The sequence below is a fragment of the Callithrix jacchus genome, chromosome 3 (genome assembly GCF_049354715.1).
Source record: "Callithrix jacchus isolate 240 chromosome 3, calJac240_pri, whole genome shotgun sequence".
In the NCBI taxonomy this organism is placed as follows: Eukaryota; Metazoa; Chordata; class Mammalia; order Primates; family Cebidae; genus Callithrix; species Callithrix jacchus.
The window spans coordinates 141627179-141647021 of NC_133504.1; the positions used below are offsets into that span (position 1 = coordinate 141627179).

At 41.9% G+C, this 19843-nt stretch overlaps 1 protein-coding gene across 3 annotated transcripts in view; it reads left to right on the forward strand.

Moving 5' to 3' along the window:
- The first annotated feature begins 1523 nt into the window (after positions 1-1523).
- Positions 1524-19843, forward strand: part of KDR (kinase insert domain receptor) — a 47880-nt gene continuing 29560 nt past the window's right edge. For all 3 annotated transcript variants that reach the window (XM_002745820.6, XM_078367974.1, XM_008993343.4), the window contains exons 1-10: positions 1524-1892; positions 6332-6425; positions 8731-8927; positions 12131-12261; positions 12494-12662; positions 13286-13425; positions 14062-14239; positions 16725-16839; positions 16927-17090; positions 19581-19737. In XM_002745820.6, coding sequence (XP_002745866.2) covers positions 1826-1892; positions 6332-6425; positions 8731-8927; positions 12131-12261; positions 12494-12662; positions 13286-13425; positions 14062-14239; positions 16725-16839; positions 16927-17090; positions 19581-19737 — 1412 coding nt within the window. In that variant the 5' untranslated portion in view covers positions 1524-1825. The remainder of the gene's footprint in view (positions 1893-6331; positions 6426-8730; positions 8928-12130; positions 12262-12493; positions 12663-13285; positions 13426-14061; positions 14240-16724; positions 16840-16926; positions 17091-19580; positions 19738-19843) is intronic.

Genomic DNA, 19843 nt, shown 5'->3' on the forward strand with positions numbered 1-19843 from the left:
GTTTAAGAATCTGCTTGGGAAAAAAGATAACATAAAAATGCCTCTGCCGAAAGAAAGTCTTTTCACTCTAAACTTTTTTGTGCTTTTCCAAAATATTTTTTGCCATACCTATTCATTATATTTCAGACAGTGTTAAAATATTTCAACTGTCAACCTGACAAAGTAGAAGCGTGAATACAGTAAATATTTAAAAACAGATGAAGATAAGCAACAGGCTACATTAATTGTATACAATCAATCTAGTTTGAATTAGGTGTAGAGATAATAATTCCATGTGTTTATCTTGGTGAAGGATGGTCCCTTAGGTTGTCACTAAAAAGCACCCCTAGGAGATATGAGACATAGGAATCTGGAAGATTCATATTTAATGAAGTTAGGGGACATTTGATGACACTCCCCAGGTGTGGGGAGATATGCACAGAAAACAAGAAGGAACGAATTTGGTCAGGAAGGAATTGGCCTTCCCCTCCAAACAGCTGCCTTAAATTAAATTTTGTCTTGGGTGAGACTGCCACAAGAAGTTCACACACTGGAGACAGTGTTGCAGTTTGGTCACGGAGCGTCCTAGCTGCTTTTGCTTCACTGCTCCTCCACTGAAGCTTGCGAGCAGCTGGCCTCCTTCCCCTGGGCCTAAGGGTATCTTAGCTGGAAGCTCTGCTCTGAAAAGGGGCCTGGCCAAAATTTCACTAGGGCTCTTCTTTGGGGAACACGATGGACAAAAGCCTTCTCTCACGGAGAGCCTCAGACCAGGGACGGGCCCTGTATACCTCCGTTCCCTGGAGCCCTGCTACAGGTTTTCTGGCGAGAGCCAGGCAGGGGTCCCAAATGTAAATGCCTTCTTGGGGCTAGGCAGGTAACTTCAAAATATTTGGAGCCGCCAAATATTGTGGGAAATAGCAGGAATGTTGGCGAACTGGGCGAGTGCGTTTTCTGATTAAGAGCAACCAGATTCAGCTTTTTAAACTACAATTACGCCGGCCAAACAAAACACCCTAAAACAAACACTCTAATACAAAAAGCAAAACTGCTGGCTGGATTCGCTGCCAGTTTGCGACCCAGCATACTTGGCTCAGTATCCGCTTCTCCCTCGTGGCTCCAAACTGCAGCAGATTCTCGGCCACTTCAGACGCTCGCGATGACGAAGAGGGTCCTGCACTTTGACGCGCCTGGTGAGGGCGCAGTGTCCCTCGCTGCGGTCCCGGTGATGCTCCCCAAATCTCTGGGGCTAGTAAGCGATTGAACCCTGGAGTGGCTCAGCGCCCGTTACCGATTACTTTTTATTTACACCAGAAACAAAGTTGTTGCTCCGAGATGTTCTCTCCTGGGCGACTCGGGGCCCGGCGCAGTCCGGGGCGTGTGGGGAACTGCGGAGATGTAAATGGGCTTGGGGAACTCTAGATCCCCGCTGGGTACCCGGGTGAGAGGCGGGGCTGGCCGCTAGGGAAAGCCCCGCCCCCGCCCGGCCCCGCCTCGCATGGCCCCGCCCCCGCACTCTAGAGTTTCGGCTCCTGCTCCCACTCGGCACTGAGTCCCGGGACCCCGGGAGAGCAGGCGGTGTGTGGTCGCTACGTTTCCTCTGCCCGCGCCGGGCATCACTTGTGCGTTGCAGAAAGCCCGTCTGGCAGCCGGGATATCCTCTCCTACTGGCACCCGCAGACGCCCCTACAGCCGTGGTCGGCGCCGGGGCTCCCTCGCCCTGTGCGCTCCAGGGTCCTGCGCCGCGCGGTGTCGCGCGTTCCACCTCCTCGCCTCCTTCTCTAGACAGGCGCTGGCAGAAAGAACCTGTGCTCGAGTTCTGGGCATTTCGCCCGGCTCTAGGTGCAGGATGGAGAGGAAGGTGCTGCTGGCCATTGCCCTGTGGCTCTGCGTGGAGACCCGGGCCGCCTCTGTGGGTAAGGAGCCCACTCCCGAGTAGGAAGGTGGACAGGTCGGGTGCGGGCGGAGAGGATCTGGAGGCCCGAACTAACTTGGAATCATAGAGCTGGAGAGTTGGACGGGACTTGACACTTGCGATCTTTCATTTACCAGTAGGGAAACTGAGGCTCGGACACTTGCCCAAGATTACCCAGGGAGTCTGTGGTCGCCTGTGCTCTAGCTCAGTTCCTTTTCCAGAACTCTGGTCTCGGACTGGGACCTCGGCTGTAGCGCATCTTGAGATGCCGACACACCCTCGGGCTGTCGGGAGGCGGGGGTGGGAAGGCGCCGGCGGCTGGCAGGCAGGAGGTGCCTCTGCCGGCGAGAACAGGCGGTGAAAAGTTGTCTGGCTGCGCGCAACATCCTACTAGCCCGGGGAAGGTAACCTTGCAGGGACCTCAGCCGGGTCTCCCAGATCGCACCGTACACTCGGTTCTGCCTCTTTGCGAGTAGAGCCGAGACCCGGCTTGCTGTTGTCTTCATGCCCGAACACACACGCACACCCGCTGCGTGAAGTGGGATCTGGTGAGGAGAAAAAATTTTGTCCTTCCTTGGTGCAGGACACCGCTCTGCTTGCAGAGAGAAAAAGGAGGAAATAGGGACTTGTCCTGGGGGCTGAGACAGCTTCTCTAAGTGTCTCCAAGTAATAAGTCAACTGTCCTGCGTAAAGCGTTGCACATCTTTCAAAGCGCTATGGTCCTTGGGGTAAGTTGCACATCTTTCAAAGCGCTATGGTCCTTGGGGTAAGAAGCTCAAGCTCTGAAAACCTTTCCCGACGGACTTGGTACCTAGTTTTAGCGCCATTCCTTCCTCTCCCTGCCGCCCAAAATTTCTGTTTCTTTGAATTAGGAACACACAGGCTCTTGATGCAATAGCTGTCTGTCTTGTCTCCCTTAGTTCCCTTTCTTTCCCAGTCCTTTAGATAATTATTTCTTTTCTGCAGCCAGTTTGCTGATTTTCAGATTTCCACCCTTTCAGGGCGAGAAAGGGGAAAAAGGATCAGAGAAAGAAAAAGAAAAGTCGAATAATTCAGGGAAAAAATATTCTTATTTCCTAAGACAAGAATCTCATGTCTTAAGAGACACGCACACCCACATACAGTACGAAGATCATCTGTCCAGGGTTATTGAATTTTCTTTATAATGACTTGGTTCATCAGGTCCAGTTCCACCATGGACACTCATTTGTCCCCGACAAGCCCTCTCTCTCCCCCTTTATGGGAAGAGAGTGAAGGTCTGGAACATGTGGTTGCTCTGTATTCCACAAACAAGTGAGTTGCTTTTAAGCCTGGGGTGTTTCTTAGTGCAGTAGTAACGGCACTGGGGTTGCCTTGAATGTAATGGTGAACTTGCCCTTTTGGAGCGCATTACTTGCTTAATTGGATTGGGCTGTAATTGGTGCCATCAAATTCTAGAGACAGAGGCACTGTTGTTTTTCCTTCCCGTCTTTGAGCTGGAAGGGTAACAGTGCACAAATTAATTAATATTGGTTATGGGATTTGAACATAGAAGGGCTTTTTATTGAGTAGTAGCATATGTACCTCTTACAGTTATTTCTTTAGAACTTTCTATAGAGCCCAGCTCAAGCTTGCCAATGAAAACTAATGAAGTTTAATGGAGGAAAAAAAAACCTCAATGTTGGTCTACAGATATGAATTTGAAGTTACTGACTGTCTTGTTGAACAGATTTTTGTTGTAGACGTGTCTCTAGAATAAAACATGATATACAATTCACACTACAATCCAAATGAGAAAGAGCCCATTATTTGGCCACATTCTTGTGAGAAAAAAAAAAAGGCAGTAAAAATGACTCTCAATTAGCGATGAGAGTCATTTTAGAATAGTTCGGCATTCTAGAATAGTTTGGCATTATCTCAGCTTCCTATGAATGAAGGACATACCTTTTCTTTTCTTTTCTGAGACAACAGTCTCGTTCTGTCACCCAGGCTGGAGTGCAGTGGCGTGATCTCGGCTTACTGCAATGTCCACCTCCCTGGTTCAAGCAATTCTCCTGCCTCAGCCTCCCAAGTAGCTGGGACTACAGGCACGTGCCACCACGCCCAGCTAATTTTTGTATTTTAATAGAGATAGGGTTTCACCATGTTAACCAGGATGGTCTCAATCTCTTGACCTTGTGATCTGACCCCCTCAGCCTCCCAAAGTGCTGGGATTACAGACGTGAGCCACTGCGCCTGGCCACCTTTTCTTTTTAAAAATATTTGTTACTTAGGAAAGTGTGTCTAGAATGTGATCTGTGGCAGTGAATTATGAGGGACCTTCAAGAGTTTCTTATTTTGGTAGCAGAGTGGGCATAGCTTATTGAGAGTCATTTTTACTGCCATTTTTTTTTTCTTACAAGAATGTGGCCAGATAACGGGCTCTTTCTCATTGGGATTGTAGTGTGAATTGTATATCATGTTTTCAGCATCTTTCTCAACCTAGTGTTCCCCAGTCAAGTTTGAAATCTGTGTTATCCAAATGAATTGTTTTTATTTTCCTTTTCTTACACAAAGTGGGACTCCATTACTGGAAGGTTTCTATTTTGCTTTTAAGCATTTTGGTTTTTTGTTTGCCTGTTTTGGGGTGCAGTTACTTCTTTCATATTAAAAAGCACTGTATAGGCCAGGTGCAGTGGCTCACTGCTGTAATCCCAGCGCTTAGGGAGGCAGAGGAGGAAGGAACGCTTGAGCCCTGGAGTTCAAGAAGTGCCAGGGCAACATAACGAAACCCCATTTTCTATTTTAAACATGAATATAACCCCCCTTCCACACACAAAGTACTACGCAAATTAACTAAACATGACCACTCAGACCAGCAGCTGTCCAAGAGTGGCCCATAGACCACTGGTGGCAGGGTAACTTGAAATGCTGGTTAAACTGCATCTAAAGTCCAAATGATCTAAAGTCTCTAGATCTCAAAAGATCTAAAGTCTTAAGAACAAAACTGTCCCAAATGTAAGTCAGTACCAATGCCAATGAATTTCTGAGATATATTGATATCACTTAATTTCCAGTTTTTAAAAAACCATGTTATTGATCAACAGTCTATGGTTATGTCAGCACCCTAGTTTGCACATCTGTGCAGGTGTGTGAGAACACATGCAGTCACTAGTTCATTCTGCCTGCAGTTGTTCACATTGGGGTCCACAGATTCAACGCATTGGATGTTTGCACTGGATATTTACTTATACTCTCTATTTATACTGTCTCATACCTCCTTCTATTTGTTCATACTCTCTTATTTGCCCTACAAGGTCAATGCCAGTTTAGGCCTAGAAAGTTGGTTTTTCTTAGTTGATGTGACTTAGAAAGCTTGGGTGCCTGCCCAGCATCAATTACTTTTTTAAAGCTGGTATTTTCAAGGTCTTAATCTGTGTTAAGACCCTAGCATAATGGACAGTTTTTCTTTCTCTCATGCTTTTCAACATGTCATAGCTCTTCACATTTAAAAAAAATTGGGGAAATTTCACACATACAGAAAAGTATATTAATATGCATGGCTGGGTGTGGTAGCTCACACCTGTAATCCCAGCACTTTGGAAGGCCAAGGTGGGTGGGTCACAAGGTCAGGAGATCGAGACCATCCTGGCTAATCCAGTGAAACCCCATCTCTGCCAAAAATACAGAAAATAAGCTGGGCATGGTGGCAGGCGTCTGTAATCCCAGCTACTCTGGAGGCTGAGGCAGGAGAATCTCCTGAACCCAGAAGGCGGAGGTTACAGTGAGCCGAGATGGCGCCACTGTACTCCAGTCTGGTGACAGAGCAAGACTGTCAAAAAAAAAAAAAAAAAAAAATGCATGTATGTGTGGAATTGGAAAATGTTTTCACTTCCTCGATTCCTCTCCCTTGCTTTTAATGTACAGTCTCTATAAGCTTATTTCAGCTGTGGCAGTTTGGTCACCAGAGGAAGCGCACTAGAAAATTGATAAAGGAAAATGAGACAAGGTCATAGATTCTTTCACTCCCTTCAAGGTACATAGATGAACTGTATAGAAACCCCTCTAAGTGGGATTCATTAATCAGCAATTTAGTCAAATGTGTACATCCTATGTTTTATAAGAAATGTCAGTGGGTCCTTTCCCAAGGGAGTGAGATCATCAGATGAAGGTTCATTTGGTTTCAATGTCCCATATCCTTTTGTAAGACCTTGAAGTTGGCAATGCAGGAAAACAGGAACTCCACCCTAGCTCCATGAATTGCAGAACTGTTGTGTTGGTTTATGACCATCTGCCCATTCTTCCTGTTATGACACAGCTTGTGAACTTTTACTGAGAATGGTGAAAAGTAAATTCCCAGTTTTATACAATGAATTGCTGAGGAGGCCTTTTAAAGTATGGAGTACGCATTGTTGATGGAAGATGTTTCCTATGAGGTCTAACTCAGTGGCAACTACATTCATTTGTTTAATTTGTTTCTAGGTTTGCCTAGTGTTTCTCTTGATCTGCCCAGCCTCAGCGTACAAAAAGACATACTTACAATTAAGGCTAATACAACTCTTCAAATTACTTGCAGGTAAGGATTCATTCTAGATCTAGATTTCCTGTGTTAAGTAACTCATTGTTTATTGAACGAAAATAATTTCCAGTAGAACAGAATTGTAATAGAGCTTGTAGTAATTGTTCATAAGAGGTGAGGTTTCTAAGAAGCGATATAATAATGAAAAATGAGAAGCATCTTCTCTCAAAAATTCTGTACAATTTTGCTGGTGTTTTTTATACTATTCTCTGCCAACATGCATACACACACACATACGCGCACACACAAATACACACACATGCCAATAACCAGTATCGACACCTGGCATATAGGAGACATATACTCAATAAATACGAATGAATAAATGAAGTTGAGGGCTATTCCCTTAATACTCCAGATATACATTTAAGGAATAGAGTTGAAGAAGTTTGGGACCATATTTGTTATGCTCAGTATGACTGTTGGACATCTTATTAGCCCTTTCCAAAAAGTTTACTTTATAATACAATTATTATAATAATTTTAATATTTAGGCAGTAATATTTAACAGCAATTTAATATTTAGCCAGTAATATTACTGAGTGCATAATTTGCATAAATAATGGACTTCCGGCTCTGCCTTGATATTTTGGAATGCCTCTTTCTCCACTTGCAGGCAAGAATCATGCTATTGATTTTTGATAACTGGAGAAATAGACTTCTTTGTCAAGAAGAAGATGTAAATGCTGCCTTTCAGCCCTTCCCCCAGAATGAAAGATAGAAGACCCTTGAGTTTAATGTAGTGATCTCACACCAAAGGCATGAAGGTGTCTTAGGACTGTGTGTTTTTGGCAGAGGCTGTGACAAGTGGAGATGATGTTGCCCTCCTGGAAGAGTGCTGGGGGTCCACAAAGGACCTTGGGTCGCTTATTGCCATTGCTTCATACTTGATGAATACTAAGCATTAAACAGAATGACACAGTTCTATTTTAGACTGCAGTATAAAGGATACTCTAGTCCCCTTACCCATACTCAGCCCTTCAGGAAAAACACAGTAGCAGATGCTGTTTCTCTAGCTTTACTAGTTCAAGACACATTTCCCACTAGATTTTCCTTTTACTAACCCTCGATAACAAAGCTTATTTGAAATCCACAAGGATTCCATGATCTCTTTTTTAAGCCCTGCATAAACATTTCTTATGTTCTGAAAAAAACCATGGAGTGTGTTAAAAGTAATTTGATTGATGTAGCCAGAACTTCTTGGAAATTTCAAGTTCTTTGAATGAAAGGCCAATAATGTTACATTCTTCTTGGTGTTGACTATCTTCTTATCTTCCTTGGGGCCTTGTAGAGAAATGCTGCAGTACAAGCCATCTATGTTTTAATGCGAGGTCCTTACAAGGTCCAATGGAATCTTAGTTCCACCTCCTTCCTTCCTAACCCCACTTCTTCCCCCTCTTTGCCCACTCTTACCTTGCTGCTCTGGCTTCCTGGCTCTTCCCTTAATACTCCAGATTTGCACCCGTCCCCGGGCCTTCCCATGTGCTGCTTTTGCTCCTGTATTACTGTTCTTCGTGATGTTCATATGACTAGCTTCATCAAGACCACCTCCTGCAGAATTATTTACCCTTTTCTTTGCATCTTCTATATTTTTCTCCATAGCACTAAACACCATCTTTCATACAATCAGTTTTACTTATTCTTTAATTGCCTGTTTTCTCCAGTTAGACTGAGGTTCCACAAAGACATTGATGTTTGTCTGATTTGTTCACTGCTCTTTCTCCAGTCCTTAACAAGTTTGGCGTGTAGTAGATGGTTAATAAATATTTGTTGAATGAAAGAATGTATTAATTAATAGAAAACTCAGGAATCTCTGTAAGTGACCTCTGAGTTTGTAACTTTCCATCATATGTCGATCCAACTTGTTGTTGGTAGAAGACTTTTTTTTGTTTTTTGAGATGATGTTGCCCTGTTGCCCAGGCTGGAGTGCAGTGGCATGATTTTGGTTCACTGCAATGTTCACCTCCCTGGTTCTAGCAGTTCTCATGCCTCAGCCTCCTGAGTAGCTGGTAATACAGCCATGTGCCACCATGCTCAGCTCATTTTTGTATTTATAGTAGAGATGGGGTTTCACCATGTCAGCCAGGCTGGTCTTGAGCTCTTGGCCTCAGGTGATCCACTTGCCTTGGCCTCCCAAAGTGCTGGGATTACAGGCCTGAGCCACCATGCCTGGCCGGTAGAAGACTTTGACTATGTCTGGTAAGAGTTTACTTAAGTTTGAGAACTAAAGTTTCTCTTTTCTTAGAAATAGCCTCATAGTCAGGCACTTCACTTTAATACCTCCCTGAAATTAATTTTTCAGGGGACAGAGGGACTTGGACTGGCTTTGGCCCAATAATCAGAGCAGCACCGAGGAAAGGGTGGAGGTGACTGAATGCAGTGATGGCCTCTTCTGTAAGATACTCACAATTCCAAAAGTGATCGGAAATGACACTGGAGCCTACAAGTGCTTCTACCGGGAAACTGGCTTGGCCTCGGTCATTTATGTCTATGTTCAAGGTAAGTGGTGAAATAAAATTCATTTCCCACGTCTCTTTACCAGTTATAAAAGACAATAGCCTCAAAGAAGAATTGAGTACAAGAAAGAGCTTGCTCTAAAGGCTGTTTGTCAAGTGGAATACAGAAAATTCTTCTCTCTTGAGGCTTCCTCTGAGAAATAAGACTCATTGATTGATTCTAGAGCTCGGGCTGTGTTACCGCTCTTCTGCCCAATTCGTTTGGGATTGATCTTTGTTTCCAGGGTAAATTCGTGTTCACTATTGGCCACTGAGACTTATAAAAGTCTTCTTATGTTTGAGAAGACAACCTAAAATTCTTGAAATTGAGGAAGATTTGGGGGTGAATTATGAAGAGATTTCTGTGGAGAGACAAGTTATCTATAGCAGAAGAAAAGATTTTCCCAAGAATTCATAGGAAAGCATTTTTGCCAAGAGCTCTGGAGTTTTTTTGCACATAGGAACTTTTTTTTTCTTACTAATACTTCATAAAAAACAATTCCCATACTCATGTGCAAATAAAGACATTGCTTCAAAGAGTCTTTCGAGGACAATGTTTCTTTCCTTTGCTTGTTTAGTCTGAGATCTTGGATGATATACCATATTTTTCTAGGATTTGCAACTTGGGATTGATACCATGGAGGCTGATTTAACAACCATATAGTATAAAATAAATGTCACACATATTCAATATTTATCATGAGCTATGCATTCTTTGTGTTTCAAAAATCTTACACTATCTTATTTTTTTCTGTGAAAACCTGACTTAAATAATGAGATTTCTATGATATAAATTTGAGGAATGTAAGGGTTGCATCATAGTTTGCTTGGATGTACCAAACGTTTTTCTTTTCAGTGAAGATAAACAGACACTTTATGTATTCATGTATATGCCTCTTTACATCCCAGAGTATTTGAGACAGGTGAAGATGACCTAGACCTTTTTCCCAGAAGCAGCTTTTACAGGGCAAGAATTTCATCAGCTTTGGGAAACACACTGGCATATATCTGCTTACATCTCAGTAGTGTCTAATATGGTTAGTGCAATAAAAAAGTGGAGACCACGTCAAAATAACTTATGCCACTAGATTCATGATATTTGAGAATTATTTTTGCCAGAGTAAGCACTGTCCAAGATAGAATGCTGTGCCCTCCTCCTCCCCTCTGCAGGATTTGAAAGAGACAAGGCTCAGATCTTGGAGAATTTCTGACTCCTTTTGATCTGGCAGTCTTGGGAGATGCAGCTCTGTCAGACGAGGGCGAGGATTTCCTGCTTTTAGCCTGTCTGGAAATACTACAAGATGAACCTCCCCCATAATATCTCATTATTTACTTCTCCCTAAGTCAGGAAACTTGGAGACATGTGAAAATTCATTTCATGAATTTCAGTAAATATTTTATTTTGAGAGGATGGGTGGTTGTTTGGGTTTCTTTTGTTTATTTCCTTCTTTTGAGATACTGAAATAGAATTGATTTACTAAACAGGTTTAGTGTTACGTCAAAGGGTTAATTTAATTTCCAAAGGCTTGTTCTGTAAGCAAGTTATGTAACACTTCATAACATCTGGATGAAAGGTAGGCAATACTAAGAAGTAGCAATCCTTAGCACTGTTTACTGGTACGCTGCCTGTCTTTCGGTATACCATTAAATTCTGCTTCCTGTCTAAGCCTAAAGTTCTAGGAGTTGGGCTGTCCAAGATTTTGGCCATGAAGTTAAACAATGGGAAAGGAAACACTAAAGTATTCTCTATGGATAGGTGTTTAATGTCCCCTCCGATCCCCACCTTACTTCCCTAGTCTTCTGACCCCATTCTCTTCAGCAATGGATGGAGCCAGGAAGTCAGCCCTGGCCTTATAAGATAATGGCTATGGCATGTGGTGGGCTAGATTGGCTGCTTTTCTGTGCTATCCAGCTGGGAAGGAAATCAAACTTCTGCTGTTGCAGGGAATTAGCTGCCTTTGTCCCCCCGTGGTTTAATTAACTCTTTCTTCTCTTTGACTCACTGTTATGAAGCACTCTGAAAATGCTTGATCAGATGTGTTGGGCATAGCAATGTGAAATGCTATCTCTCTGAGACTTCAAGCATGACTCCACACCACATCGTCTCTATCTCTGGGAAATGGACAAGTTTTCCAGCAGTGTGTTAACATTGGATGAGTAATGTTTGAATGGCCTCAAAATCTTTTTTTTTTTCGAGATGGAGTTTTGCTCTTGTTGCTCAGGCTGAAGAGCAGTGGCACTATTTCAGCCTACTGCAGCCTTGGCCTCCCAGGTTCAACTGATCTCCTGCCTCTGCCTCCAAAATAGCTGAGATGATAAGCACGTGCCACCATGCCCGGCTAGTTTTTTTTGGTATTTTTAGTAGAGATGGGGTTTTGCCATGTTGACCAGGCTCGTCTCAAACACCTGACCTCAAGTGATCTGCCCCCTTCAGCCTCCCAAAGTGTTGGGATTACAGGTGTGAGCCCCTGCACCTGGCCAGAATCTCTTCAGTTTTCTTCTCAGTCTTTGGAATGGTAGCTTTTCAGATGTTTGTCATTGAAGATATCAATGACTCCTAAATGTTAAACGAAATGCAATCACTATTAAACATGATTTTTAGAAAGAATCATATCCCTGGTGTCCAGAATCTTAAAATGCTAATGTAAAAGATTATCTCGAATCACTGAATTCAAAATTGTTAGTTGTTTCCTGTTAATCTAAAGATCCTTTAGGATCCATTCATTTGTTTTCATGGCATCTACATTATTTACCTAAAGAGAGAGCGTATTAGTTTTTTGAACATCAGTAAAACTTGTCAGTAAAGTGTACAGATTTAACTTTAAATTTTAAAGTAAATATTATTCTTCATTTTGAAAAAAGTATAATGATTAATCTTTTAAAATGTGAAATTCATAAAAATATATTCTACTTGTCAATAAACCTTGTGAAAGGAGTCAATCTCAATTGGGAGTTATTTCAAAATTTTTATATACACAAATATATACATATGCATGTGCACACACACACACACACACACACACACCCTCCTGTAGCACATACTTGTAGCCAGGTGTCTATCAACAGAACAATCTGTGGATGACTTTGCTTGTGTGAGGCGTTACTTTCAGTCATTCACTTGTCTGGTTAGAGTTTAGGAACCTGAAAAATGACCAACTTTTCTAGTAAATATTGTTAACTCACTAAAGGAACTAAATTTTCTTCTAGATTACAGATCTCCATTTATTGCTTCTGTTAGTGACCAACATGGAGTCGTGTACATTACTGAGAACAAAAACAAAACTGTGGTGATTCCATGTCTTGGGTCCATTTCAAATCTCAACGTGTCACTTTGTGCAGTAAGTTGCATCTCCTTCAATTGTCTCTTAAGTTTTTATAATTTTAAGCTAATATTAAGATGGGAAGTCTGTTTATAATATTTACAATGAGTTTTAAAGTTCCTTTAGGAAGGGTCAAATACAATGAATACAATGAATTGGTATTCTTAAAAATAAGACGAATTCTTCAGTCATACATGGCTCTCATTTTTGGTACTGGATTAAATATTTGATATTTCTTTTTATTACCCAGAGGTATCCAGAAAAGAGGTTTGTTCCTGATGGCAACAGAATTTTCTGGGACAGCAAGAAGGGCTTTACTATTCCCAGCTACATGATCAGCTATGCTGGCATGGTCTTCTGTGAAGCAAAAATTAATGATGAAAGTTACCAGTCTATTATGTACATAGTTGTGGTTGTAGGTAAGAGGACAGTTCCTTTCCATATCATTAATAACAGACAGTAAAGAGTAACTCCCTGTATTAAGATCTTGGAGATTAAGATGTACAATGAAAAAGGATATTGAAAAGTATAAGAACTCAGGATATGGTGCTGGGCAGTTCATCTGCCCTTCTCTGCCAAATAAACCCAGGTGCAATTGAGGTTGTCTCTTTTCTTGCCAAGATCAAGGATGAAAAGGAAATTTTTTTTAAAAAAGGATGAAAATGAATGCTATTATTGAAGCACATTTTATGAAAATTTCAATGTTCAGAACATTGCTTACTATCAATGATCTTAATTGTGCCTATTTTATGGAACGTTCAGCAGTTTGCTAAAGCTAGCCCTACTGACCTAGGGCTACTGACCACTGAAAGTTTACTACTTTTCTATCCACTGGCTTACAATATCTTTGTGGTCTCTGAAGATAGTACTTTGTAAAGCTCTGCTGGCCTTTTTGCTGGGAGCTACCAAGTATTGGTGAGGCCTGCAGGGAAAAACAATGTCTCACATTTTAAAGTTGCATTCCTTTAAAAAATAACCTTGTGCAAAGTTATAGGCTTATTTTCTCTCTCATCTTCTGTTTTTTTCAATTTCCTTGCTCTAGGATACAGGATTTATGATGTGGTTCTGAGTCCATCTCATGGAATTGAGCTGTCTGTTGGAGAAAAGCTTGTCTTAAATTGTACAGCAAGAACTGAACTAAACGTGGGGATTGACTTCAACTGGGAATACCCTTCCTTGAAGGTAACACTAGTGATCAAAGCCAGACCTCCAAACACTTAGATAATAAGCCCCAATGAAGTTTGCTTGAGAGATAGGGGCCTCTTTGGCTAGATAAAATATAAGAGCCTTAAAACACACACAAACACACACACACAGACACACACACACACATATACACACACACATATTTTAAGAGAATTGCAGAAGAGATAGCACCCACAAAAAAGGTGAAATACCAGGAATTTTGTCAGGCTATGAATATCAGTTTTCTCTAGGTGATTACATCCTTCCACATTATATCATTTCTCTGTTCTCCAAAGTTTTTGATTTACATTCCCTTTAAGGGAATTTCTCTTTAAGAAGTGGCATGAGATATACCTGCGCTTTAAACATTGATCACATTTGCTGATGTTTCTGCAGTGTATATCCATCTCATTTTCACCATGTGAGGTTTTAAAAATCCTAATTCAATTTGTTCCATTTATTTCTGCTGAAATCAAATATATTTGTTGTCTACATGAGGTTGAAAGTTCCAGTGTCCCTATTATTAGCATTAAATAATGTTTACCAAAGGCTAATATTAAATTCTGTGGGTAACTAGAAGCTATTGGTTAATGTTATGCCATGCTTTGGTTGTTCATTCAACTCTTTTTTCAGCATCAACATAAGAAACTTGTAAACCGAGACCTAAAAACCCAGTCTGGGAGTGAGATGAAGAAATTTTTGAGCACCTTAATTATAGATGGTGTAACCCGGAGTGACCAAGGATTGTACACCTGTGCAGCATCCAGTGGGCTGATGACCAAGAAGAACAGCACATTTGTCAGAGTCCATGGTAAGCTATGGTCTCCTTGGAAATTATTCTGTGCCTTGACAAGTGAGATAATTTAAATAAATGTAGGTCACTTAGTGATTCCTATTTTGTTCATTTGGAAGATACTTTTGAGTTCTTCTTGTTAGGGAGGCCACATGATCTGGACGTCAAGAGCGTAGCTTTGTCGTCAGGAACTTGGGTTCAAACCTCAACTTTGAAGATGAGACGTGCTGGTGTATATTAAGTGCTCACTTCATATTACTTGCTATAATTGTTGCTGCTATTAGGTTACTATAATTAGTATTAGGTAAGGTAGTTTTAAAATTTTCACTTTATTGCAAGGCTGAGAGGCCTACTTAAATAAGCATGAGCTTTGCAGACTGGGGAAACATTTGGCAACATACAGCTGACCTGTGAATAACTCAGGGGTTGGGAAACTGACCCTCTTCTGCAGTCAAAAATCCATGTATAGGCTGGGTACAGTGGCTGACGCCTGTAATCTCAGCATTTTGGGAGGCTGAGGTGGGTGGATCACCTGGGGTCAAGAGTTCAAGACCAGCCTGGCCAACATGGTGAAACCCCCGTCTCTACTAAAACTACAAAATTTAGCTGGGCGTGGTGGGGGGTACCTGTAATCCCAGCTACTCAGCAGGCTGAGGCGGGAGAATTGCTTGAACCTGGGAGGTTGCAGTGAACCAAGATCACTCCAGCCTGGGCAACAACAGGGAAACTCCTTCTCAAAAAAAAAAAACAAAAAAAAAAACAAAAAACTAAGGTATAACTTTTGACTTCCACAAAATGTAACAAATAGCCTACTGTTGACTGGAAGCCTTACTGATAACATAAACAATCAGTTAACACATATTTTGTTTATTTGTATTATATAATGTATTCTTACAATAAAGCTAGATAAAAGAAAATGTTAAGAAAATCATAAGGAAAAGAAAATATATTTACTATTCATTAAATGTGAGTGGATCATGATAAAGGTCTTCATCCTTGTCTTCATTTTGAGTAGGCTGAGGAAAAGGGGGAAGAGGAGGAGATGGTTTTGCTGTCTCGGGGGTGGCAGAGGTGGAACAAAATCTGCTTATGGGTGGACTCATGCAGTTCAAATTTGTGTTGTTCAAGGGTCAACTGGCACTGAACTGGAACTAAATTGAACTGGCTTTGAGTAAATCATCTTAATTTTTTGTTTACTTTCTTTCATTTACATCTATATCTGAGTTTACATGATAATTTGTGTGGCATCCTACTTACAAGGCTTGGAAAGGATTTTGGATTTTATGAGACTGTGTCAATAAAATGAAATTTAAAAGATTCCTTCGGTAATACTATTTATTTGAGTTATGAAAGTGGCAATAACAAGTATGATTTAGTGAGCACCTACTTCATTAACTCGTCTCACCTTCGAAGTTGATGTTGGAACTCAAGTTCCTGACTACAAAGCTGTGCTTTTGACCTCTAGGTCATGTGACATCCCTAGCAAGAACTTGAAAGTTTCTTTTGAATGAACAAAATAGAAATCACTGTGTCCTAAATTTATTTAAATTATTTCACTTGCCGAGATGCTCTTGTCAAAATGCCCAGAGAGTCATGCTCTGGCTTATGTTTTTATAGAATTACTCTTGTCCTCCAGAATACTTTAGGGAAATAGGGGCAGAAATAAGGAGGTCAGTTGGGAGGCCAATTGAAATCATCCAGGTGAGAGTTGAGGGGTGGCTTGGACAAGGGTCGTTGAGGTAGAAGTAGTGAGAAGTGATCTGATTCTGGATATGTTTTGAAGGTAGAGTGAAAAGGATCTGCTGATCAACTCATTGATTGTGGAGTAAAAGGGATAAACAGTGGAAGATGACTCGGTTGTGAGCATGAGCAACTGAGTAAATGGTGGTGTTATTTACTGAGATGGCAAAGATCGAGGAGGCAGTGAGATTTAGGGAAACGGTGTTAGGTGTGTTTATCTGCAGATGCCTGTTAAACATTCAAGTGGAGATACTTAATATATCAACCTGGAACCCACAGGAGTCAGGGCAGGAGAAGATACAACTTTTGGAGGTACATGAATGATACTTTAAACCTGAGACTAAAGGATGGTGTAGATAAAGCGGAGGTCTGAGGCCTATTAACACTTGGTGGAAGAGGTGTGTGGAGGGTATCATGGGAGCACAGGAGAAGGAGCACCCAGGCATCCCTGGGGCACTTAGAGAAAGCTGCACAGAGGAACAGGTGTTTGAGCTGAGACTTGAGAAATCACTAGGCTTGTGGGAGTGTGCTAGCGGGGAGAGAAAAGCAACACAAACACAAGCGGTGTGGGAAAAACACCGGAGGTGGGGGAGAAGCACAAGAGGTGGGGGAGAAGCTGGACTGTGACCCAGAGGGAATCTTGGAACTGCAACTGCTCAGATCCTCAAGGTCTTTGACTTCTCACTTAAAATAAAAAACTAAACCAAATGACCATTTACAGGAAGTTGACATTTATGAGAATAATTATTTTATTTTCTTCCAGAAAAACCTTTTGTTGCTTTTGGTAGTGGCATGGAATCTTTGGTGGAAGCCACGGTGGGGGAGCGTGTCAGAATCCCTGTGAAGTACCTTGGTTATCCACCTCCTGAAATAAAATGGTAACTACTGGAAATAAATGCAAAGCATCATTTCTTGTGAGAGTAAATCCTTCGACTGTACTAATTGCTGAGAATTCTTGTTCATAGGTATAAAAATGGAATGCCCCTTGAGTCCAACCACACAATTAAAGTGGGGCATGTACTGACGATTATGGAAGTGAGTGAAAAAGACACAGGAAAATACACTGTCATCCTTACCAATCCCATTTCAAAGGAGAAGCAGAGCCACGTGGTCTCTCTGGTTGTGTATGGTGAGTCCATTCAGTTTTCCTCTCCGCCCAAGATTTGTTATGATATGTTGTCTTCCTACTCAGCCAAGCCACCATTCCTCTGCCTCCTGCTGCTTCACTCACATCATGGCTGGGCCTTTGTACAAAAGTCATCTGGGGCGGTGAAGCTGAAATGTAGGACCGTGTGCTCTGGCCATGTTTGTTTAAGAGGCCATGTAAATGGGCTTTATGGTGGGAAATGCAAGATTAAAGTAGCAATACCCTCGATCACGAAATGCTGTGAAATAAGAATGCCCATAGGGACAGTTGTCAAGCTAAGTTATACTACCATTGTTCCCCTCTCACGGAATTGCCCACCTGGTATGCAGATGTGTAAGACCCTTCTCCTTGGATTTTGTGCAAAGCTTCTAGTTTGATATTGTAGTTGATGTGTCAGTGATGTACAGGTGGATTCCAACTCTGAAGGCTTTTGAAGTTGACACTGTTGGCCTGGTTGGAATCTTGTTTTCTTTTTTGACAGGAGTTCAGGATCTGATTTTGAGTCTAAAGGAAAGATAGTAAGTTTTCGATTTAAAGATGATTTGAACTTTGTGTTCGGAAACCAAATGGCACGAAGTGTTTGGAATGGAGTGGGGAGAAGGGTGCCATGGTCAGGTGAGCGTGAGAGGTGCCAAGGTGATGTGTAGATGTTGAGCAGGCTTCTTCATTGCGGGACTTCTCAGAACCTTTAATATGCTAATGCAGATTGGTGTTCTCTAGGATGACAGACAGAGAATTCAAGGTTTAACGAACCTATTTGACCACAGCTGCCTTTGTCCCCAGAGCAAATTTGTTAATCTCTCACTCCAAACAGTTTGAGAAATGCTTCTCTGCTGTAATTCTTTGTTCTCCCTTCTGGTATGGCATATTAAAATTTCAGGATGTTTTCACATGACATTAAGGTGCTTCCATACGTGTCCTGATACTCCTCTGTATGCCTGCTGAGCTTGGCTTTATTTCTTTTTTCAGGGAATATTTTAAAGATAACGGGTTCCAGAAAGGTTGCTTAGAAGTTGTGTAGGTGTAGGGGACTGGGGAGAGGAGGAACTGGGAAGTGTATAAGTAGGATGGGAGGAGGAAGTGAACAAGAAGTAAAGACAAAACATGGACAGCAGGTAGCCCATTTTATCAGTTCACAAAGCCACTAAATATTTGATTCACTTTAGCATATACTCTGCTATATGAAATAAAGATAAATAAGAAGTCAAATCTTGAAAGCATCATCTGAGGCTTTAGGTTGACAGTAATAAGGAGATAGTTTTGACTTTGCAGCCAAAAAAGATAGAAAGGAGGTTGGGCATGGTGGCTCACACCTGTAATTCCAGCACTTTGGGAGGCCGAGGTGGGTGGATCACGAGGTCAAGAGATCGAGACCATCCTGGCTAACATGGTGAAACCCTGTCTCTACTAAAAATAGAAAAATTAGCCGGGCATGGTGGCATGTGCCTGTGGTCCCAGCTACTTGGGAGGCTGAGGTGGAAGAATAGCTTGAACCTAGGAGGTGGAGGTTGCAGTGAGCCAAGATTGAGCCACTGCACTCCAGCCTGGCGACAGAGCAAGACTCCGTCTCAAAGAAAAAAAAAAGACAGAAAGGAAAAAGGGAGTGAAGAAAGGAGGACAGGAAAGAGAGGAGAAGGAAGAAAGGGGAAGAGAGAAGGGAATGGAGAGGGAGGAAGGGAGGAAGAGAGAGAATGAAAAACTCAGATGATGGTGGCAGGAATGTATTCACTAAAGATTTACATCTTCCTTTAACATGAGGTGGTTTAAGCATTCGGGTTCAGAAGTCAGAGTGTCTAGGTTTGTTCAAGGCTTTGCCGCTTGTTAACTGAGTGACCTTGGGAGAGTCATTTAACTTTTCTATGTTTAATTTTTTCTCATGTATAAAGTTGAGGACAGTAATAGTGGTTGTGGATTAAGCGAATGAATTCATGCAAAGCACTTTGAACAATGCTTGGCAAATAATAAATGTACTTACTGTGCTGTCTCAGCTATTTTCTGTAGCCTTGCCTTGATCTTGTGGACTTGAGGGGGCAGAGAGAACTAGTTCTGTAATGCAGATGAGAAGCACAGGATTTCAAGACTTGCATGAAGCCATTCAGCTTGTTAGTTTATTATTACTATTATTAGCTTATTGTAATTTTTATTTTATTTTATTTTTATAGAGATGGGATCTCACCATGTGACCCAGGCTGGTCTTGAGCTCCTGAGCTTAAGCAATCTGCCTACCTCAGTTTCCCAAAATGCTGAGATTATAGGCATGATTACAGGCATGAGCCCCCATGCATGGCTAGTTGTGGTTTTTATGAGTATTGCTAGAACTCAGGTCTCGTTTCCACATCTAGTTGTTCTTTGAAAAAGAAAGTGGAAGCAAAATCATTATACTTAAACAAAGTCAGCTTTAGTTCTGAAATCCTCTGCTTCCCATTCTGCAAAGCTGATTGACAATTCAAAAGCTGTTTTTCCTAACTTCAGTTCCACCCCAGATTGGTGAGAAATCTCTGATCTCTCCTGTGGATTCCTACCAATACGGCACCACTCAAACGCTGACGTGTACGATCTATGCCGTTCCTCCCCCGCATCGCATCCGCTGGTATTGGCAATTGGAGGAAGAGTGCCCCAACAAGCCCGGGTGAGTAAGGCCACACGCTATTTGCTTTCCTGCCACCTTGCATTTCTTACAGCTGAGCTATGATATGACTCCATCCTAAACGGAGAAGCCTAAACCGAAGAAAGCT